The sequence below is a fragment of the Athene noctua genome, chromosome 4, assembly GCF_965140245.1.
Source record: "Athene noctua chromosome 4, bAthNoc1.hap1.1, whole genome shotgun sequence".
Taxonomy (NCBI): Eukaryota; Metazoa; Chordata; class Aves; order Strigiformes; family Strigidae; genus Athene; species Athene noctua.
In genome coordinates, this window is record NC_134040.1 from 59,663,383 (window position 1) to 59,683,248 (window position 19,866).

At 39.9% G+C, this 19,866-nt stretch overlaps 1 protein-coding gene across 2 annotated transcripts in view; it reads left to right on the forward strand.

Annotated features, from left to right (window-relative positions):
• The first annotated feature begins 24 nt into the window (after positions 1 to 24).
• Positions 25 to 19,866, forward strand: part of MANBA (mannosidase beta) — a 60,056-nt gene continuing 40,214 nt past the window's right edge. Inside the window, exons 1-6 of one of the 2 annotated variants that reach the window (XM_074905513.1) lie at positions 25 to 378; positions 9,067 to 9,161; positions 9,640 to 9,745; positions 11,677 to 11,847; positions 14,484 to 14,607; positions 17,024 to 17,199. In XM_074905513.1, the coding sequence (XP_074761614.1) occupies positions 88 to 378; positions 9,067 to 9,161; positions 9,640 to 9,745; positions 11,677 to 11,847; positions 14,484 to 14,607; positions 17,024 to 17,199 (963 nt within the window). In that variant the 5' untranslated portion in view covers positions 25 to 87. Of the gene's footprint in view, positions 379 to 537; positions 645 to 9,066; positions 9,162 to 9,639; positions 9,746 to 11,676; positions 11,848 to 14,483; positions 14,608 to 17,023; positions 17,200 to 19,866 lie in introns of those variants that run through there. The other variant, XM_074905514.1, reaches the window with a different exon arrangement.

Here is a 19,866-nt window from a genome sequence, read left to right on the forward strand (position 1 = left end):
CTGAGGACGGGCCCGGCTCGCCGGCGGCCGCCGGAACCGGCCCCGCACCCCCCCACCCCGTCCGTCCTTCCCTCGTCTCCGCGGGCCATGGCGGTGAGGCGGCCGCGGCGCGGGGCCGCCGCTCCACTCGCCCGCTCTTCCCGGCCGCCATGCCGACCGACCGCGGGGCGGGCGGGCGCCGCCATGGGCCGCGCTGCGCTGCTGCCTTTGCTGCTGGTAGCGGCTGCGGGCCGGGCCGGCGTCTCGGCTGCGGGCGGCCCCGAGGTGCGCAGCCTGCGGGGGAGCTGGCGGCTGGGCAACGGGAACGGTTCGGTGGTGCTCCGAGGGGAGGTGCCGGGCTGCGTGCACACCGCCCTGCACCGCCGGGGCCTCATCCAGGTACGGTAGGCGGCCGCGCCGGCACACCTCGCCCGGCTCCCCCTCGCCCTCGGCGGCGGCCCGGCGGTGGGGAGCCTGCCCCGAAGGAGAAAACCCAGCCCCCCGTGTGAGACCTCCAGAAGCGTGGTTAGAGGCAACCCCCGCACCCCCCCACCAGACGCTGCCTCTGCCGCTCCAGGTTTTGCTAGGATTGCTGGTGCAGCAACCAGACTTAGTTTCCTTCGCCCCTCCAGCACCAAAGGGTTCGGTGGCTGCAGTATTCCCAGGTGGGTAACTGGAGGTTATACACAGCAGAGCAGTCCCAAACTGGGCCAAGGACACAAATGCAAGCGTGTGCTCTCAGCGTCTGAAATTCCATGCGTTTAACACGGAACCAAGGTGCTGACGCCAGATAGCTACAGTATCGCAAGCATGTAAGTCATGTTTGCTTGCATGTTACCTCAAAAGAATGAAAAGTTAAACCCACCCTGTCGAAGTTTGACTTGTTGGTGCAAGAAGTCTAGGGATTTCAGGCATTTCATTCCATTAAAAATCCTTTTTAACACTTGCAGAGCACATTAGAACAGTTGAGATTGTATACTCCCATGCTGCCGAAGGGAAGTATGAGACGTGAGTATAAAACTCACATTGAAAAGACTGGGTCCTGCCTTAACATTTAAGAAGCTTTGCTGCTTCAGTTTACTATTGCCTCTCTTAGTTTTTAGAATTATGAAAACTTACTTACCACTTTGAGACAAATGATCAAAACTGCAGTTGTAGATTGGTAGGAAAGTACCCTGACATCAGCATAAGCTGCTTGTCACTCCACCTGACAAGAAACCTGGCACTAACTGGATCATCGTTAAGATGTCTTTTTAAAAGGAAATATGTGGAAAGTGAAATGCGTACCTGGAACAGAGAAAAGAAAGAAAACAGTGAAGTTAACAAACTCATCTGTAAAACTGATAAAACTGTCATATGTTGTCTGAATATATCAGACATGCGTATCTATGGTATTTGTTGTGGGCCCACTGTTGCATTTCTTGTACAGTATTTATTTTAAAAATATGTTCTGGGTGCATGCATTTTATATTTTCTATTCTTTAACTTTTATTCAGATTAGTCAGAGCAGAGCAGGATAATAAAGTTAGAAAGGTGTAAGGAGAAAGTGATGCCACTTCAGGCAGGATAATTTTAGCATTATTCTGTGTTGACATAGTTTGGGAATCCCAGTACTAATAATAGATTCCAAAGAGTGTCACTGCCAGATAAAAGAAATAGTCAACATTGAAAAAGTAAATATACTAGGGATAAGCTGAGCCATGCTCATCTGGTGTTTCAGTATCTGTGTGCTAAGTGGCATGACATTTTGAACATATACAATTAAAGCTTTTCTAAAGTTTTTTTAAAGTGCAGCGGGCAGTTAAACTATATATGGAGGATCAGTGAAGAGAACTGCCAGTTTCTCCTATGCAAAAGTGCATAAGGTAAACTGAACGTCTGAGCTGTTCGGCTGTGCTGGGAGGTGTGGCTATAAGAAGTGTCATTCAGGAGAAACTGTGACCAATGCACTGACTCAGGAACACAAGATAATGATGTAATGAAAGACTCACATTTAACTGCTCACATCAAGTACTCTTACGAAGTGAGAAAATATGATTGCTAATTTAGCTGCATTGCTGTAAACTGACTTGTAATTTTAGTCATTTTAAGCAGCAGTATGATATTTGGAAATGAGACTGCGATCATGAACTCTCACGTGCCTTGGCAGAATCCCAAGCCTGCACAGAGGCTTAGTCAGCTTGCTGGCCAGCAGCATGGGTCTTACTAATAGGTAGATGGGTGTTTGGCTAATTAAATCGATGATGATTGGTGGTGGACACTTAGAACATGTTTACTTGAATACAAGTATGAACTTGCTCCAAACATGTGTTGATATGGCCGAGTATGAACCCGCTGTAGTCTGGAAGCTGTTGCTAAATTGGTGGTGTTAGAATTATTATGCTCTGCTGAGGAGCTGAGTTAACCAAAATACTTCACTGGTTGTGGTTGCTTGACCTCTGGACTGGACCCAGCCGGTGTCTGGCTAGTTCCAAGCTCAGAATGAGCTAACCTGTTTCTATGTATAAGTGTGTATGGGTAACTTAAGATCAGTTAAAACCCATTCTTACTCAGTTTAGCAAAGCCCAGTTTACAGACAGAAGTGTTCACACAAATATTTGCACCACGACAACTAAGTTGTTTTAAAATCTTTTTTTTTGTTTAAAATATAGAATGGTGAGTGTACCAAAACACAGGAACAGCCCTAGCAGATTTCAAATCTGTCACAGATAGTGTTAAACGGAATCATTCCCTACCACCATAGTTATAGCATTCTGCAAAGCAGCAAACCTGGGTTGTTTGGAGGGAGTCAGTGACATAATTCGTTACTGTAATGCATGGCTTCATGCTGCAAAGTGTGGCTCAGCTGTTTGTCTTGAGTTTTCTTCATTGCGGTGCAAATGCTTATGACCAAATGTTTTCAAAATGCAGCTGCCTAAAATCATATTCCTATATTCCTGTTTATACAAAAGCATACACACGTCTGAATTTGAGAGGCATAGAGCACTGGTTACTCCATTTCTTCAGTGCTCATTACCTCTGGAACTCAGCCCTTTTTGGTGTTGTGTCAAGTGTAGAATTTAGGAGTTTTGTTATAGTTGCCTAAATACAAAAGCTTTGGTCTTGAGTATTTTTTTCATTTGCTCTTTTTACTCTTTGCCATGGGGTGTAGGATTTCTATTCATCCTACCAAAAATGTCAATAGACCAGCAATCCAAAAGCTCACTGCTTGTAATCAAAAGTGAAGATTGGTCTGAAAAGCTGCACCAGGAAATAGGAGAATAAAGCTAGTGGGAACTAAATTATTCTGGATAGCAAGACCCATATGTTCAGCGACACAGTGAAATCTATGCTTTGTTTTTCTGACTGATTTGCAAATGGCAAATAGCACTGCATCCTTTGCTTCTGCATCCTTGGGAATTTTTCATGGGTTAGCACCCAGAACAGAAATTTAAAGCAAAATTTGAGAGGGCCTACTCCAACAATGTAGCTTAGTGGGCATCTCACAAATGAGAAGGAGGGCAGCAAGAATAAGCTGCTGGATATTAAGCCTGCAAAATATGGATTAGATGGCAAGAGTAGGCTGCAAGCAACTTATTTATCAGTATGTGGTTCATTTCAAATTTAGCTCGATGCACAAACTGTTTTTGCCTAGGGATGCTCTAACTGATGGCATGTCTGTAGCCTTACTTTAATCTGCTGTGCGGGCCATACATTTGAATTGATAGACATCTCTCTGACACTAAGGGTTTGTTACTCATCTTTGGATCCTCTTAGGATTCATTCTAGAGATGTCTTTACTCTTTGGCTTATAAAATATACATTGGATGAACACATCTTTCTGAGTGCACCAAATGCACGTATTTTTTTTCTTCCATGTTCAGCCAGAGTAGTTCAAATGCTGGATTAACGATGATGAAAGCTATAAGGGCAGGAGATAGCACTAGAGTATGTGTTCAGTTGGGTTGTTTTAATAACATGTCAGTAGGACTCCATAGCTCTTACTACCATTTACATGTAAAACTTAATAAAGACATGAGAAACACACAGAAACAAGGGTAACTGTCACTTGAATGAAATTAGTGCAAAGCTCGGGCATAAGCACAAACATTTTACAGACTTGCAGTGAATCTATTACTAATCTTACATCTCCAGAAAAAAGATTTGCAGAAACCATTTTGTCTGAAGATTTAGTTCTTAACTAATGTCAGTGTAATATTTTCTTTCAGGCATAGTTCCGGTAAGTAACATGTATCAGCAGGTAACTTGTACATTAAATCTTTGTGCTAGACATAGTCATCTTCTAGCATATACTGTCCAAGTACTGTGTGATGCCATTTCTGCTGGCAGGTGACTCCTATAAAATTTCAGTTCTGATGAATATGGTTATTGTAGCTGGATTTTCTCATCTGCCAGCTGTTTGCATTCATACAGAAAGGCTGTTTTGTCTTTCTAGCTGTCACTTTGATTTGTAAAGAACTATTATGGGGGGTTTGCAACTGTGATGCTAATATAGGGGCTGGATAACACTGCAGTTTCTGCCCTGTTATAGAACAAGGGTGCACTTGACACAGATGGTTACAGTGGTCTTGGTCATACTTGGATGTTACAATATATTAGAAGAGGAGGAAGCTTATGTATCTCAAATGATATTTCAGCAGTTCTGCAAAGTAGGGTTTATTTTTTGTAGCTTGTTCTGCATTTTTATAAAATATGCTGTTGAATATTTTCTGACACTTCATTGCAACTTAGATTTTTCAGAGCAAGCCAGTTAACAGCTGCGGTGGGTATTGTATGGTTCTAACAGGTTAAATGGCATTCATTAATGAAGTAGTTGATTAATAGAAATATATTATTTTCCCTTAAAACTTACGTGCTCTGCTGAGTTACATGAACATAGGTGGAAGTGTTCAAAAGCCTTAGTGAAATTTAGGATCAGTTAAGTTTATCTTTCAAAAGCTTGTGAAGTTAAAATAGATAAAAGTTATAGTAGCCTGTTAAATAGGGCAGAGTATTCAATGAATATCAAGTAATGGGTATTAATATCTTGTTAATTAACTCTTTAGTAGTATTTGGCTCAGTATTCGGCTGTAACACATCTTGAGCATAAGGTGATATTCGGTTTACTGCTCTGTTAGAGTAACTACTGAAAATGAATCACTTTAGGATGAACCTCTAACACTCATGTTCCAAGAATATCATCCATTCATCGCTACTGTTAGTTCAGCTTGACTTCAAGATGTAAATATGTGAAACTGGGCTTGCCAAAAATTGTATAAATGTCCTGATTGCTATCTTTTGAGATATCAAGGAGTACACGGATATAGATAAGTATCTTAACTATTTAGCTTCCAGTCTGAAGTTGGCAACAGCAAAATCATTACACTGTAAATCATGAAACGTCACTTGCAAGTTTTATTTTGGTCATCTATTACATGAGCAGGGTTTTATTATGGTGTACATCATACAATATCAGCAGAGTTGATTTATGGGAGAAGAGCATGCAAGACAGTTTCAAATTACATCATAACAAAAGTAGGTAAGGCAAAGGAATCTGGTTTTTGTTCCCTTTATTACATTTCATTGCAGGCTGATCTTCCGCCTGGATCCAGCTGACTGTCCAGGGTCACTCGGGTGTTTGCGCAGTGCTCCCCTGGACTCCCGATCGTGCAGGGGCCTGAAGCTGGCCCTTCATGGGGCCGGGGTGTGCCTGGCACTGCTCACTCGCCTGGGCTTTGAGCCCACGCTTCTCATGTGTTCATGTCTCACCCGTTTCCCGCTTAACAGGAAAAGCTCTTAGCTTATGTGACTGTAGGTATTCAATATCCCCTTAAAATAATTGCAAGGAGTTTCCATCTAGCCGCTTGGCAGTGCCTTCACTTGAGTGCTGCCAGTGCTTTTGAAGTCCTGATGTCCTGCTAACCGAACTGGAAATTGCTTTCTTTTGACACTCTGTAGCAGGGCTTTTTACCTCTTAGCAGGTGATTTGCTGCTTGTTTACAGCATTGAAGTTGGGAGCAGAGAACTAACAGGCAGGGAGCTTGAGTGGTTCAGATTTTCCCCCCAGATTGCAGGGAGCGGGACAATTGCAAGGCTGTCATGTTTGGTGGGATCTGAAAATAGCTGTAGTTGACTCCGTCCTCTATGACTTGCTTCCAGGAACACGTTGCGCTAATGAAGTTGTGCTGAATATGAAGTATATATAAGCTAACACGTTGTGCTGAATATGAAGTATATTTAATACATGTGCAGTCTATTTCCTACCATCTTTCAAATTCTCCCAGTGCCCTTAAGAGTCTTAAATTTGCCTCTTTTTTTTTTTTTTAATCCAGTTTTCTGAAATAAACCTTTAATTTTAATGTGAGCTGATTTAATGTGGGATGAAATTCTGTTTCAGATAAATCCAAACCATTTGAGTTCTATAGGTACAACTTCCAGCACTCAAAACAGCTGCATTTAATAATGAAAAAGTCAATAATCTTGCAAGTGTATTGGAGAAGCAGTTTTCCTTTCTTACAGAACTCTGTTGTGGCCATGCATTTTTCCTGAACCTTGAGAATTGCCTTAAAAGCAATGCTTGAATATTGCCACATGACTGATTTTACAACAAGCAATATTTGTCATGCTTAAAATGACTAACCGGTATTAGCATCTAACAGCTTTTCTGTGTGATATATAAGCTGTTTTACTAGTTATGTAGAAATCATATCAATAAGCCGCTAAGTTTTATATAAAGGTACACAGAACTAGGAGCTTCCCATTTAAAAAAGTGGATGCCTGTGAGGAAGAAACAGTATTCCTGAGAGTCAGAAAGGGCTAATTAGCACCTTCTATGGCACATATTTTAGCAGTCAGTGCATTTCTTGAAGTTTGAAGGCTTCAGACTGATACAGAAGAAAGCCCCTTCAGGAAAAAGGATCTGCAGTATGCTCTGAGATTTAAACAAGCAGTTCTGTTTGTAAGCGGCTGTAAGAGCCCATCTGATGATGCAATTTATTCCTCTGATGAAACATTCCTACATTTCTCTCTGCTGATAGAAAACCAGTTTTGTGTTCTTCAGAGGTCAGGTCCTTCTTCATTAACATCTTAATATCCATTCTTTTGCGTAGAAACAGTGCAGGTTTCTTCTATGCAAGGTCTTGATCTTTGCTGATGTGCTTATGTCGATTGTTTGACGACTAACCAAATTGATTTGGGCTTTACAGTCTGCTGTTGCTAGTGCATTTACAGCTTGAATATTTCACACATACAAGTGGTAATGGTTGAAATTTAACATGCACGTTTTCCGAAGCATAACCTAAAATAAAATGGTAATTAATGTTAAAGCTAGACAGTTGTTAAAAATGTCCTTTTTAAGGGCATGTTGTGGGTTTTCATGATCTCTGACATTTGATGTTTGCCTTTTGTTTTCTCAATACAGTAATCTTAATGGAGTTTCTGTTATGAGCCTAAATTTTGCATTTGAATATGCATTTATTAGACTTGAATTTTGCATCTTAGTAGAAGTCTAAGATATATTCCCCAAGCATTTTGCATACAAAACTAATGGTGTGGATATCTTAAAATTCAGTAGTTTTTCTCTTAAGTTCATGATGACTTAACTTTTAGAGAATACACTGCATTAGCAATACAGAGGTCACAGTTTTACTGAGGTAACAAGACCTTTCCTTCTTGACTCTTACTGCCTTGTAGTAAGAAATTTGATTGATCGAGCATAGCATGTAGAGGCAAGGCGACAACTTTCCCTCAGTGTGGGCTCAAGGAGTGATGTTTATGTTGCTGTGGGATTCCAGAAGAGATCACAGTCACTTAGATGTTACAAATTTGCTCTGCTATGTAAACAGGTTTGTGTTTATACTACAGAACCTGACCCTGTTAGTTGTAAAACAAGTACAAGATATGAAACAATGTTTTTCAGAAGATTTCAAATGCAAAAGTGTCATTAGTAACTATACTGACTCCTGAAATGGGAAGAAAAATTGAACTTCAGTAAGAAAGGAAAAAAAAAAAAAAAAGTCGGGGAGACTTTCTTCAGTGTGAATCTGGATATTCAGGGCAGATAGCTGTGCAGTACTGTAGAAGACTTGTATCAGAGGGAACCTTAATGCAGCTATGCTCACTCTTACCTGGGTTTGAGTCATGTAGTGCAGAAGAGATTGGTCTTTGTTTTTGGAAAGCAGTTCAGCTGTGCAGCTGCTGAAGAGGATTGAACTGAGCTGTCAGTCACTGACCCAGGTACCTGCACTCTGAACTGTCTGACATAGGGATGTAACACTGTACCTTTCTGCTGCCTTTGTATGAGGTGCAAGGCAGTGGGTTGTCAGTTCCACATAACTGATTCCTTCAGCCTAGGTGAGAATTGTTGTGACCCACCATAAGGTAATAAATACAGCATGAAGCCAGAAAGGTCGAGGACATAGTTAAGACCAGCAGTGCCTTTATTCTTTCCTGGGTAGTGTGACTAAAGGGAAGAGAACACATTCGATATAAATGCAGCATTATTCTCAAAAGTAGTAATTTAATTTTATGCAACAAACCAAACTGTGTTACTTCTCATTCTTCTCCCTCCTTCCAAATATAACAATTTCACTTAGCCTTACCACATCAAGACTAGCTGACAAGAAACAACTGGAGTATTTGCAATTATTTTAAACTGTAGAGATTTGTTCACTACTGTCCCTAGAGGCCTAAAATGCTGTTTCTTTGCCTCTTAAAATCCTATTAGTCTTACTTTCTCCATCATTATGAGAGTGATCATGTTTCTGTTCCTCTCATTAAGTCACAAGCTGTCTTGATTTTATTTATTTTTTTTTTCATTTCCAGTCCAGTCATTTCTTATGTAAAACCAAATCCTGCTCCCTCTAGTTTGAGGATGAATGATTATAGCAAACAGGATTTGACCTATATAAGTAAAGTCAAATATCAGCAAATCTTTCATGTATTATTTCAAAGGTGAAAGGGAATATTAGGACCAACTAAATAAGGTGGATTTTGCATTTGCAGACTGAAATAAGAAGTGCTCATCTAATGGATATTATGATGCATTTCATGTAGTAACACCTTTACTAAATAAGTCTTGTGATTTTCTTTTTGTTGGTCTGTTATTAGGATCCATACTATAGATTTAATGATGTGATGTATAGATGGATCTCACTGGATAACTGGACTTACAGCAGGACATTCAAAACTCCTTTTGATGTCAGGTATGCAGCAAAGATATGTCTAAAATAGTTCTGTGCCATCTTTCATGCAGAATTGCTAGTTAATCCATCAATTCAAAATCTGCTTAATACTTTTGTATCTAATAAAACAAATTATGCAATAATATGCAGCTGCAAAGTTGTTGCTAAAGAACACTTCAGTGGTTGCTTTTTTCTATTTTTTTAATTGTTAAAAATTACTTATGAATTGCTAACTAAGGAAGGATTATACTTAGGCAAATTGGAAGCTAGCCCATCTGATATATGGTGGGTATGTGAACATGGTGTGTTGCAGACTTGAGCCACTTCAGCTGTCATCTTAATTTGACTATTTAAAGCCACACTAAGATAAACATTTTTGGAGGTAGTTGATACAACTGCTGCTAAAGATAATGGTGACATATGCTTTTATATTTGTCTGTCTAATGTGTGTTGTTAACTCTAGGTATTCTAACAGGTTTTTTATTTATATGTTCTGTAGAAAGCGGCAGAAAGTGAATTTAGTTTTTGAGGGAGTAGATACAGTAGCACAGATCCTGATCAACAATATCACTCTTGGGAGAACAGACAACATGTTCAACAGATATGTAAGTACTGTATTTTGTTCTGAAGGTGCTTCTGTTTTTTCTTCAAAGCCCTTTTGTGCTGAGCACTTTCAGTGCATTCAAATACACATAAAAATAGGTCCTCGAGTGCAGAAAGTGTTGACCTGAGGACTGTATGTGTAATCAGATAACTGTTAGAAAGAGAAGTGTACTTGCCTTCTCAGTAGCAGCGGGGTCAGATCTAGAGGTGAACGTGTCTTGTTCTAAATGAGTGGACCCATGCAAGAGGATCAGTTCAGCTAATAATGTAAGTCTTGCTTCTTGGGATCTGTCACAGCTCCAAGAAAACGTAAGCTTAAATCTATTAGCTGCAAATCTGCTTACTAATTGGTATCAGAATGGTTTACATGTGAACACTGAAATGAAAATGCACGTGTTGCAAAGCCTCTGCAAGTATTTTCATAACTTTTTTTAATATAGGGGGTTTTATTTTTAATGTTGGGCTTTTGATAACATTGTCTTGTGTTTTTGAGTTTAGCCTATGTCAGCATGAGAGTAGTCATCATGGAATGATCTTGAGAGTGGCAAAAACATTCAAACTAATTTTATAGCTTTAAACTATAAAATTATTCTGGTACTAGCATAAGGGAAAATCTTTAATTTTCTCTTAAAAGAATCAAAAAAGGAAAAGTTAAAGGAAGAATGTTAGTGGAATAACTAAATTATAAAGGAAATCTGGCATATTTATATCTCCGTGTTTACCATTCTGGCAGGTTTTATTGCAGAGGTACTGGCCATGAGAGCTAGATTTTGCCACCACAGTCTATGTGACCTGGGCCAAATCACTTAGTTTCTCTGTGACTTAGTGTAACCATCTGTAAAATAAGACATTTTATAGAGCTTTTATGAAATTGTAATTATTTACTATTTGAAGAGTATCTCAAGGATTGCCATTAGCAGGCTCTGTAGAACTGGGAAGTGATATTATTTTGCCCCGGTTTCTGCAAGTTCATTCTGTCTCAGACTGTAACAGTTCATGAAATGTCCTTCACTGTAAAACCAGAGTGAACTCTATTAGACTGAGTCTAGGATTACTGTGACCCAGACTTCTGCTTTGTTCACCTGTTCCACATGACAATTATGTCTGCAGGAAGGACTCTCTGAAGGCTCTGTATGGGGCATGCTATTTGCTTTGTAATTTTTTACTGAATGCTACAGACATAAGTGATGCTAGCTGGGCTGCTTGTAAATTGGAAAAAATGGCCAAGACTTGGCTGGTCACAAATGAACACTGTGAAGAAGGAATGGGTATTGGCCATTGGAACCATATTATCTTGATAGCACAGGATAATTCTGAAACCGAACATTTATCCTTCTATCCAGACACTCTGAGGGGGATTTTTTGTGAGCCAGTGAGGAAGCTCCCAAATGTTTTATTTAGAGCTGGCACAGAATCTGTATTTGTACATTTTTGGGATAGGGGTGCAGGTGGCATGAAATACAGCTTTGCAGTGTTCATGCAAAAGGCAGCTCAGTGCTTTGCGGTAGATAAGTTGGCAGCGCAGTGTGAGTTGGAAGGACCCCTGTATAGACCAGCTTTCTGAATTGGAACAAGGTATCTTTCTAAAGATGCAGATGAGTTCTGAGTGGGGAAGGAGGGTAAAGATTCTCTTGCTGTCCTTGTCCTTCAAGCACTTTTGTGTGCAGGCAGAGTGCTGCAGCCTGCTGTGGGGGCTCAGTATGGGGGAAAGTCCAGAAACATCTCATTGTATCTGGAATGTTACTGTGTATTTTCTTTTTTCAGCTTAAGAAGTAGCTTTTATTTTCCTTCAAAACCAGAGCTCACTGAAGCTGCAGTTCAAATGCCTTTGAATAATACATGTATGGTATTAAAATCCCAATGTAACAGTGATTATAAATCTCATAAATAAATGTCACTGCTGTAATGATTTTGTTCTGTTTTCTTGACCTAGAGCTTTGATATTACCAGCGTGATCAAGGAGGTCAATTTTGTTGAAGTCCGTTTCTTATCAGCCATTTCATATGCAGCAGAGCAGAGCAGATGTCACAAAGCATACAGCATCCCCCCGGCGTGCCCTCCACCTGTGCAGAAAGGAGAGTGCCATGCTAATTTCATCAGGAAGGTAGGGGCAGAATTGTCTGTCTCTGGCTTCAGGCTTGGAAAGAGGAAGGCACCACATGCTGTCCTTACAGATGTATTCTGAAACCTACAATGTCATTTCCTAAGTAGGGCATATTTTGCATTGCAGCTTCCTTCTCCTGTGTTGTGTGTGTCGTGTGTCCCCCCCCCCTCCCTGAAACCTGTAATCTAGCATGTTGATAATACAAGAGGCATAAGAAGGCCAGGCTTCATATCTAGGTGATAAGAATGTTTAAAAGGCTGTTTTCAGCAAGGAGTCAGCAAGGAGACTTGCTGCTAAGAGAGCAGGATAGCACTGGGAAATGTGTAGTCATTACGTTTTGATCCACTGGGTGGGTTTAGCAATGTATGCTGACGATAGAGTTCACTGTTGCAGTGTATATTGCCAAGGCTGTAAAAATCTCAGTCAATCAGCTTTGTGTTTGCTATTGCTCATGTGCTGTGCTATTTATACTGGGTAGGTCTGGCATGTCCCAAGAAGTGGTGTCTAACAGAGGACCTGTTCTCATCTTATTATAGTGTTGTGAAGTGTGACTTAGTACATATTTGGTGAAAATAACAATGTAATACACAATGGATGAAGCTCAGAAACTCTGATTTAAGACATAGCTTCACTGCTGTTAAAACTTACACAAGGCAAACTATCATTTGACTAGCATCTTGTATATTTCTGATAGCTTTGCAGCAGCTAGGGACAATGGCTAGGTGATCTTATTTTGGAATTTATCTTTTGGGGTGTTTTGCATGTTTGTCTCCACTTAAACACCATTATTGATAATAATTTTTAATCTTTTCCAAAATGTCCTTTTAGACTCTCCTCAGAAAAATTACTGGAATCCTGTTAATCTAAACCTGGATGTGATTTCCTTTAAAATTTGTTAATGGAATGGAGTCCATCTCTCCATTTCCCATTGTCCTGGGAAAATCCTTCAGGATTAAGATGTCTTTATTACTACTTGCTGCTACTTTTATTTTCACTGCATATTAGAAAGTAGATTAATTCTTCTGAGTCCAATGTGTTTCTTAGAAATCAGTGCATGGAGGAACTTGGAAGGAAGAGGGCACTTAAACAGCTGTAGACTATAGCGCAGAAATGATTTTATGCTTTACCGAACTATACCTTTAAATCGGTAAGAAAGTACTTTAGTACTTTTCCTCAAAGGAGTTGTTTGACTGTACTTGGAAGCTGCTCCAGACATTTTCAGAAACATTTTTAGTTCCAAGTATATGGCAACAACTGTGGCAATGTCACATTTAAAAGTGAACAAACGTACTAGGACATTGCTGAAGTAAGTTGGCCGCTTACCATCTTAAAGTAATGGAGAGCTGTTTACACATTTGAGTTTCAGTATTAAGTACAGTAAACACATCTAAATCTTAACAGGAATTTGTGGCAAAACGCAGGCGTTTCACTGGTAATGTACTTCGATACAAAGCCTATTGTTCTTCTGATAGCGGTCTCTGCAATATTATTAATGAAAACTGACAATCTGTCAAGTGATTCATTTGTTTATTTTTTATAAAGGGAAAATGACTTTCAATCTGACTCGTTTTCTAAGAATGTGTTGTCCTTGTTTTTACACTTGAAATAGGTATAGTGCTTGCTTCCTGGAAGGCTCTTTTGCAACTTGATAGGCAGGCAGGCTGACTCCAGCAATGCCAGGGATAGGCTAGACTAGTGCAGTGTGGTTTGCCAAAATTAGTATGCCTCGGCTGTATTAGGCTCTAAATTTAGAACTGTAGGTCACTGTACAAGACTTTAAGGAGATCTATTGTATTTGCTTTGGGGGCTGGGGCTGTGTGAAGCTTGGAGGGCGGCTGAATAGATGTCTTCCAAGGGATTTGTTAGCTCGAGGTCTGACCAGGTTTGAAAACAACTAAATGGAAAGTAGTGTAGGTACTTCTCTGCCTGACCAGCATTTTATAATTCTGACGGTTATTCTGATGTTAGAACCAGAACTAAGCTATTTCTCCACCATGTTTTTGTTCCCTTTGTTTTTGTATAAGAGAACCATAAAAAGGGGAGAAACAGTGAACATGACTGAACTACACAAATGCACCACACATGCATCTCTTTCCTTGTACTAATCTGGTGTGTTACAACAAAAAATAGGGGATAAGGTATCTCAGATATACTCACAATTTTTAATCTGATACTGTTCTTTTAGAGTACTTTAACATTTGTAATTTTCTGCTTACTTTGTCTTTTAGGTATACAATTAAATATTGATATTACAACCTAAAATAATTCAGAGCTGAATTGAGAGTAACTTACTGGCTTGGTTTTTTTGATCTTCACTGTGGTTTTCTTTTAAGTGGTGGGCTAGGTAGAGTTTTGGTCTCACTACTATAAAATTTTGCTATACATGGATTTTTTTATACAAAACTGTATTTTTTATATAATATAGGTATATAATAACAGCAGAGTAGCAGCAGAATTCTGGACAAGAAATAACAGGAAAAATATTGTAGCCTTTTCTGCTTTTATGGAAATTGAAAAATTCTTTCAGTGCACGGCAATATTTTATTTCTAGATAGCAAATAATTTTTATTTCTGATACAACATCAATCTCTGTGGGAAAAAATAGGCAATTATAACATAATCATTCTGTATTCTAGGAGCAATGTTCATTTAGTTGGGACTGGGGCCCTTCTTTTCCCACTCAAGGGATCTGGAAAGATGTTAGGATTGAGGCCTATAACGATTATCACCTGATTTACTTTTCTTTGACTTCTTTCTTTGGTAAGTCATGTTGCTACTGTTTATTGTTGTTTCACCTTTGGAATACAAATAATTTTATTGTTAAATAGCTGTCAGTTTAGGAAAGATGCTATTGTTTTATTATGATTTTCTGTATAGTCCTTACCACAGCACACCCTTTTAGGTCTTGAAACAGTCCTTCAGTACAAACAATAGTGAACAAAAATGTTAGCATTCAGAATCTTTTTTGCTTGAAGATCCCTGAATAACTGCAGAAATATATATATAGTATAGCTGAGGTTAGCCCCTGTTCTCCTGTTTTGAAAATTTTCATTTTTATTGGCATGTGTTTTCACGAAGACTCCCAATAAATATGTCTCACTTTTTCCTCACTTCCATTTCAAACAAAGCTGATATGGGAGTCTAGTTTTGTGTTGGAAAGACAAATGCAGAGTGTGCAGAGTTTCAAGAGTGCCGACTTTTCAGGGCACAACATGAGAGAAAAGCAGTGGTGCTATGCAAGGATAATTTGTTGAGGCTGCAATTTGAGAGGATAGCCTCCTGCATTCCTGCTACCTAACTTACCGAACCGGTTTCCTCCCCTGACGGGATCTTTGATTTTCATCTCCTTTGTCCTGAAGATCATTGCAGCTGAGCAAAAGTAGTTAATTTTCTGTTGAAACTTTCTGTAAACGGTAATATGCCCCATTGTAGACCACCCGCAGCTTTCTTTCACTGCCTGTTGAGCCCAGCCTTCACAGTGGAGTAAAGGCTAGCACGTGAGTCCTCTGCACTGGGTTGAATTTCAGCCCTTGGGAATAGAGTTGTTGTGTATGAATAAAAGAGGAAGACGTCACTCCCTGGCTGCTTTTAAAGCTTCCTGAAATAGCTGCAGGTCTTAGCTAGAATTAACGTGACTGGAATTTCCATGGAAAGCCCCGGCACAGAGTCTGTGTGCTCTCTAAAATTTAACTACACTAAAAATCTTTTCTGGTCCCTCCCACATTCCCACAACTCCACCTTCTGGTAGGTAAAGTCTTGCCTCTCTGGATAAACAGAGAGCAAAACCGCTTTCATTCAGCAGAGTGGTTTGGAACCAGAGTCAGTTTATTAGTATTCAAACATAATAACATTTGAAAAATAAAGAGTAAATGAACAACTTGAATTCAAATGGCCTTTGCAGTTATATTGCTCATCAGATTTGGTGTCGTAGCTTTTTGACCACTGAGTCTATCGAAGATTCATTGTTCCTGATTTCTGCATCTAGACCCCACAGTTCGTGCAGTTAAGAGTGAGCTGGAATTTCTATATGCCCTTGGAGGGGAGGGAAAACTACTGTAATGGCTGATCGTTGTGAGATGTGTGGGGTTTTAAGCCCTTCAATATTTCTGAAAATTGGTCTTCACTGGGTAATGCTGGGCATAATATAAAATTGGGAACACATTCATTGCTATTCATTCTACAAATGACTCTGAAATCACACCAGGGCTGAATGTAATTATTTGCTCTTGGAGGGAGCTCTCTTTCTCTACTAGAGGAAAGAGCTAGAATATATACATGCATAGAGAAAGTACGTGATTAGTAGTTTGTGGATACAAAATATGTCTTAATTTTAGTTTTCCTTATTTTCCATTTTCTTTGGTTTTGCTTAGATGTCCTTCTGTAATATTTGAAGTATAGGATTAGCCAGGCTGTGTTTATAGATAGGTAATTCAATTGCTGAAGTTAATGGGAAATTTGCACATGGATCTTGAGTACCCTTGACCCTGGCTTGCCTTATTCAGTAATCTGAGTAAAGGAAAGGACGGTCTGAGGTTACTGTAGAGAGATCTCAGGGAAGTCATTAACTTGTTTCCTCCACCACACTTTGGTGGCAGAAGGGACATAAAGATACAGCTCGTCAAGTCTAGACACAATGGGCCCAATTCATCCCCAGCATAACTCCATTCATTTTGTTTAGTGACTCTGGGATGAATTCAGCTTGTTTTCTGTTAATACTGTTTTTGTTTCATCGACAAAAGTGATTGTACTGCCTTGTGATTACGATCTTTCCCAAAGAGTACCATGTTCATACGAGTGCTGACTAAAAGCAAATATAATGTCTATGGGAGTTGGTGGGAAAAAAATCCTTCCTAATGAAGTGACTGGTGTCATGATTTCTGATTTTTGTACAGAACGCTGAAAAGCACCTGCATGGCTTTTGAATGAAAAAAAAAAGAGAGATTTATAGAACACAAATCATATTGTGTAGTTCTATTCTGATTTAGAAAATGTAAAAACAGATATCAAATGCACTAAACAAGAAGAATAACCTTGTAGGTCTGATTCAAAACCAGCCTGAAAATTGTGACATTTAATCTGAGGTGTTTGAATTGTTTCTTTGGTGAGAGATTATATTAACTAATAGGTATATAAATACAGTTCCTGAATTCCCATTTTTTTCTCCCCCTTCACTTAGAAAAGAGTGGTCAGCAGTGGAGTCTGGAAATTGAGTCTATTTTTGACGTAGTCAGCTCCAAGCCAATTGCAGGTCTTGTGACTGTGAACATTCCCAAATTGCAAACGCGGCAAACATTCAGTGTGAAGCTTCAACCTGGAGAAGGCAGCATTGTGCTGCTTGTAAACATCAACAAGGTAAGGAGGTGTGTGTGGAACCCTAACCAACTGCAAAATTATTCCCCTGGTTTCCCCTGTGTCGTTCTGCCTCCATGCCAGTTTTAGGCCTCCCTCCCCTTTCTTGCTGCATTCCTGACTTTTAAGAGTTCTGTACCCCTTACAGGATAGGAAAATTGTTCTTTTCCTTTCTAAAAATTTATGTCTGTGGGGTTATGTGGCTCAGTGTCAAAAAGATGATAAAGCCTTTCCCTTACTGCAAATCGAAAAGATCACATCATCACCAGTCACTGTTAAATTAGCTATTTAGGTAGATAACTTTGGATACCCTGTGTCACTTAACTGGCAGTAGGTATCTTGTCTCCCATGCCATTGTTTACTGGACTGATTGGGACTAGAATATACTACAGTATGCATGGTTTTCCCAGGAAGGAGGGGAAACATTCCTCAAACTTCTCAGTAAATACTCTTCAGGTAAATAAAAGCAAAAGAGCCCTTACAAAGATCTTGTTTGGCAGTAAGGAAATTTTGTGGAGTAGTACTTCCTTCTGTTAGCTTGTAGTTTTTTGGATAGACAAAACTCAGGAGGAATTTTAGAGGGGTAAATGAGGAGAGAACTCAGTTGGAAAATGATGAATTTGGTATACACCCCAGTGATGTAAGAGGAAACAACTGGTCTGCTTGCCTTCAGAGTGTGTTGGGAAACTCTCCAGTGGCAGACTTAATTCACCAACATCATTTAACTTCTACAGAATTTATTTGGTTGTGTTTTTTTTAGAAACTGCTGAGTTTTATCACACAGGTGTGATTAAGAAAAGTTATATAGGATTGAGAGATGAAGAAAATCAGTGTGTCTGTTTTAGTTGACAAATAGGTAGGTGTCTTTACGCAGTGAGCCCAGTGTGGTAAAAAGGAGCATGAGCTTTGTCTTGGCTTCTTGCTCAGTGAGCAGGGCCCTTGTAGAGCTGCCTGTGCAGAACTGAACCTGAGAGCGGCAGGCCCAGGCCAGTGGGCAGGGTGGGAGCCCTGGCAGGTGCAGCAGCAGCCACAGCTGATGGTGTTCTCCGGTGCACCAACAGCATAACAGGAGCTGCCGTGTGCTTCACTGCCCCAGGGCACAGCTAGATTTGTGGGTGAGCAGTGTGCTGTGAGCAGGAATTTGGGGCTTCTGACAATTCTGGCAGTTAATAACGTTTGAGGGTCTGCCCTCAAACCTTTGTATATTTTACTGGCTCTACTGATTTTCTCTATTGCTGTGTAACTCTGCATTTGTTTCCACAGTTTGAATGCATTATGTGTGTATTCTCAAGTTCTCTTGTCGGTTGTTTTAGTGGAGAAAAAGAATATATTAAAGGCAAGCAGGGTATTTATGTTCCAGTATGCACACTCAGTGACTTGCATACTTATGTGCTTTGTTTTATTTTGACATGAAAGCATAAAAGCATGCAAACATATGATCTTTGTTACTGTTATCTGACACGTGAGTTGCATGACCAATTACACATACCCAGTTTCATTTAAAACAGTCATTAGTCTCTGTTTAGCCTTTTCAGGGATTACATTAAGCAGGCACTGCACTGTGAAACTTCAAAAATTATTTTGGTTTATTTAACTGCCCCACCCCCAACCTCTGAAGAAATCTGTTAGTGGAGTATGACTGCAAGTTTGTGAGGCAGCACTTCCTTCAGAGCAGGGGCAACAGTGTTTTATTATTCTTTGTACACAAAAGGCTTTGCTGCATGAATTCACATCATTTTACAAGAAACCCTGCAACGTGTTCTCATGTATCGATGAACCTAATGGAGCCCTTGCTGTGTGCGACAGACTTGGGTGGTGCATGGTAAATAGTGAGTCCTCACCAGAAATTTATTAGTAGTTGAGAATTTATTGCAGATTATGTTGCAGTCAGTAGGTGTTTGAGGGGTGCGTATCACCCGAGATGCGTAGCAGTCTTCCTGCAATTGCCACACAGAGTGCTGTGTTGCTAACCTGACAGCATTTTGCTTATCAGCTAATGGTGAGCATGGGGATGACATCATTAGTGGCCAATGAGACAGTCCAGCCATGCCAGGCGGCTGCGAACACTCCCTTGTTGTTGAGGCACACACTGATTTTGTGCTTCCATTTGTATCTGTGCAACAGAGAGATTAGTACTTCTGCACAAGCAGTTATGATAATTCTGTGTTGGGGAAGCTGAACTGTTAGTAGATACGTTCATGATTGTGTCCAAGTATGGCTACAGCAAAACATATTGTTGGGCTGCTCTCTGGCCTCATTTTATTTGAAAAGATTGAGGCACTCCTTACATGGCTCTATTCAGTGCTGATCCGTCCATTGTTTGGTTGCATGCGTTATTGCTTTCTTTCCACGATTTTTGTGTTGTGCACTCAACTGGCAAATGTTGGCAGTAGGATTGAGCAGCAGAAGTAGGCTGCGGGAATGGATATATAAATACTACTCTGTGGCTAGAAAAATGAGAAAATTAAATCATTCTGTCACCCTAGAAGTAGGGTTTTTTTATGTTTGTAAAAATTATGGAGTACTAATGATGTGATTAGGAAGCATAGAGAAAGAACAGAAAACACTGAAAGAAAGAATGAAACTTACAATTTGACATAAAAGCTTGACATAACTGAAAAAGTCAGTATGGTCACATATTATCAAAGTAAAAATTGAAAAGTGTCACCT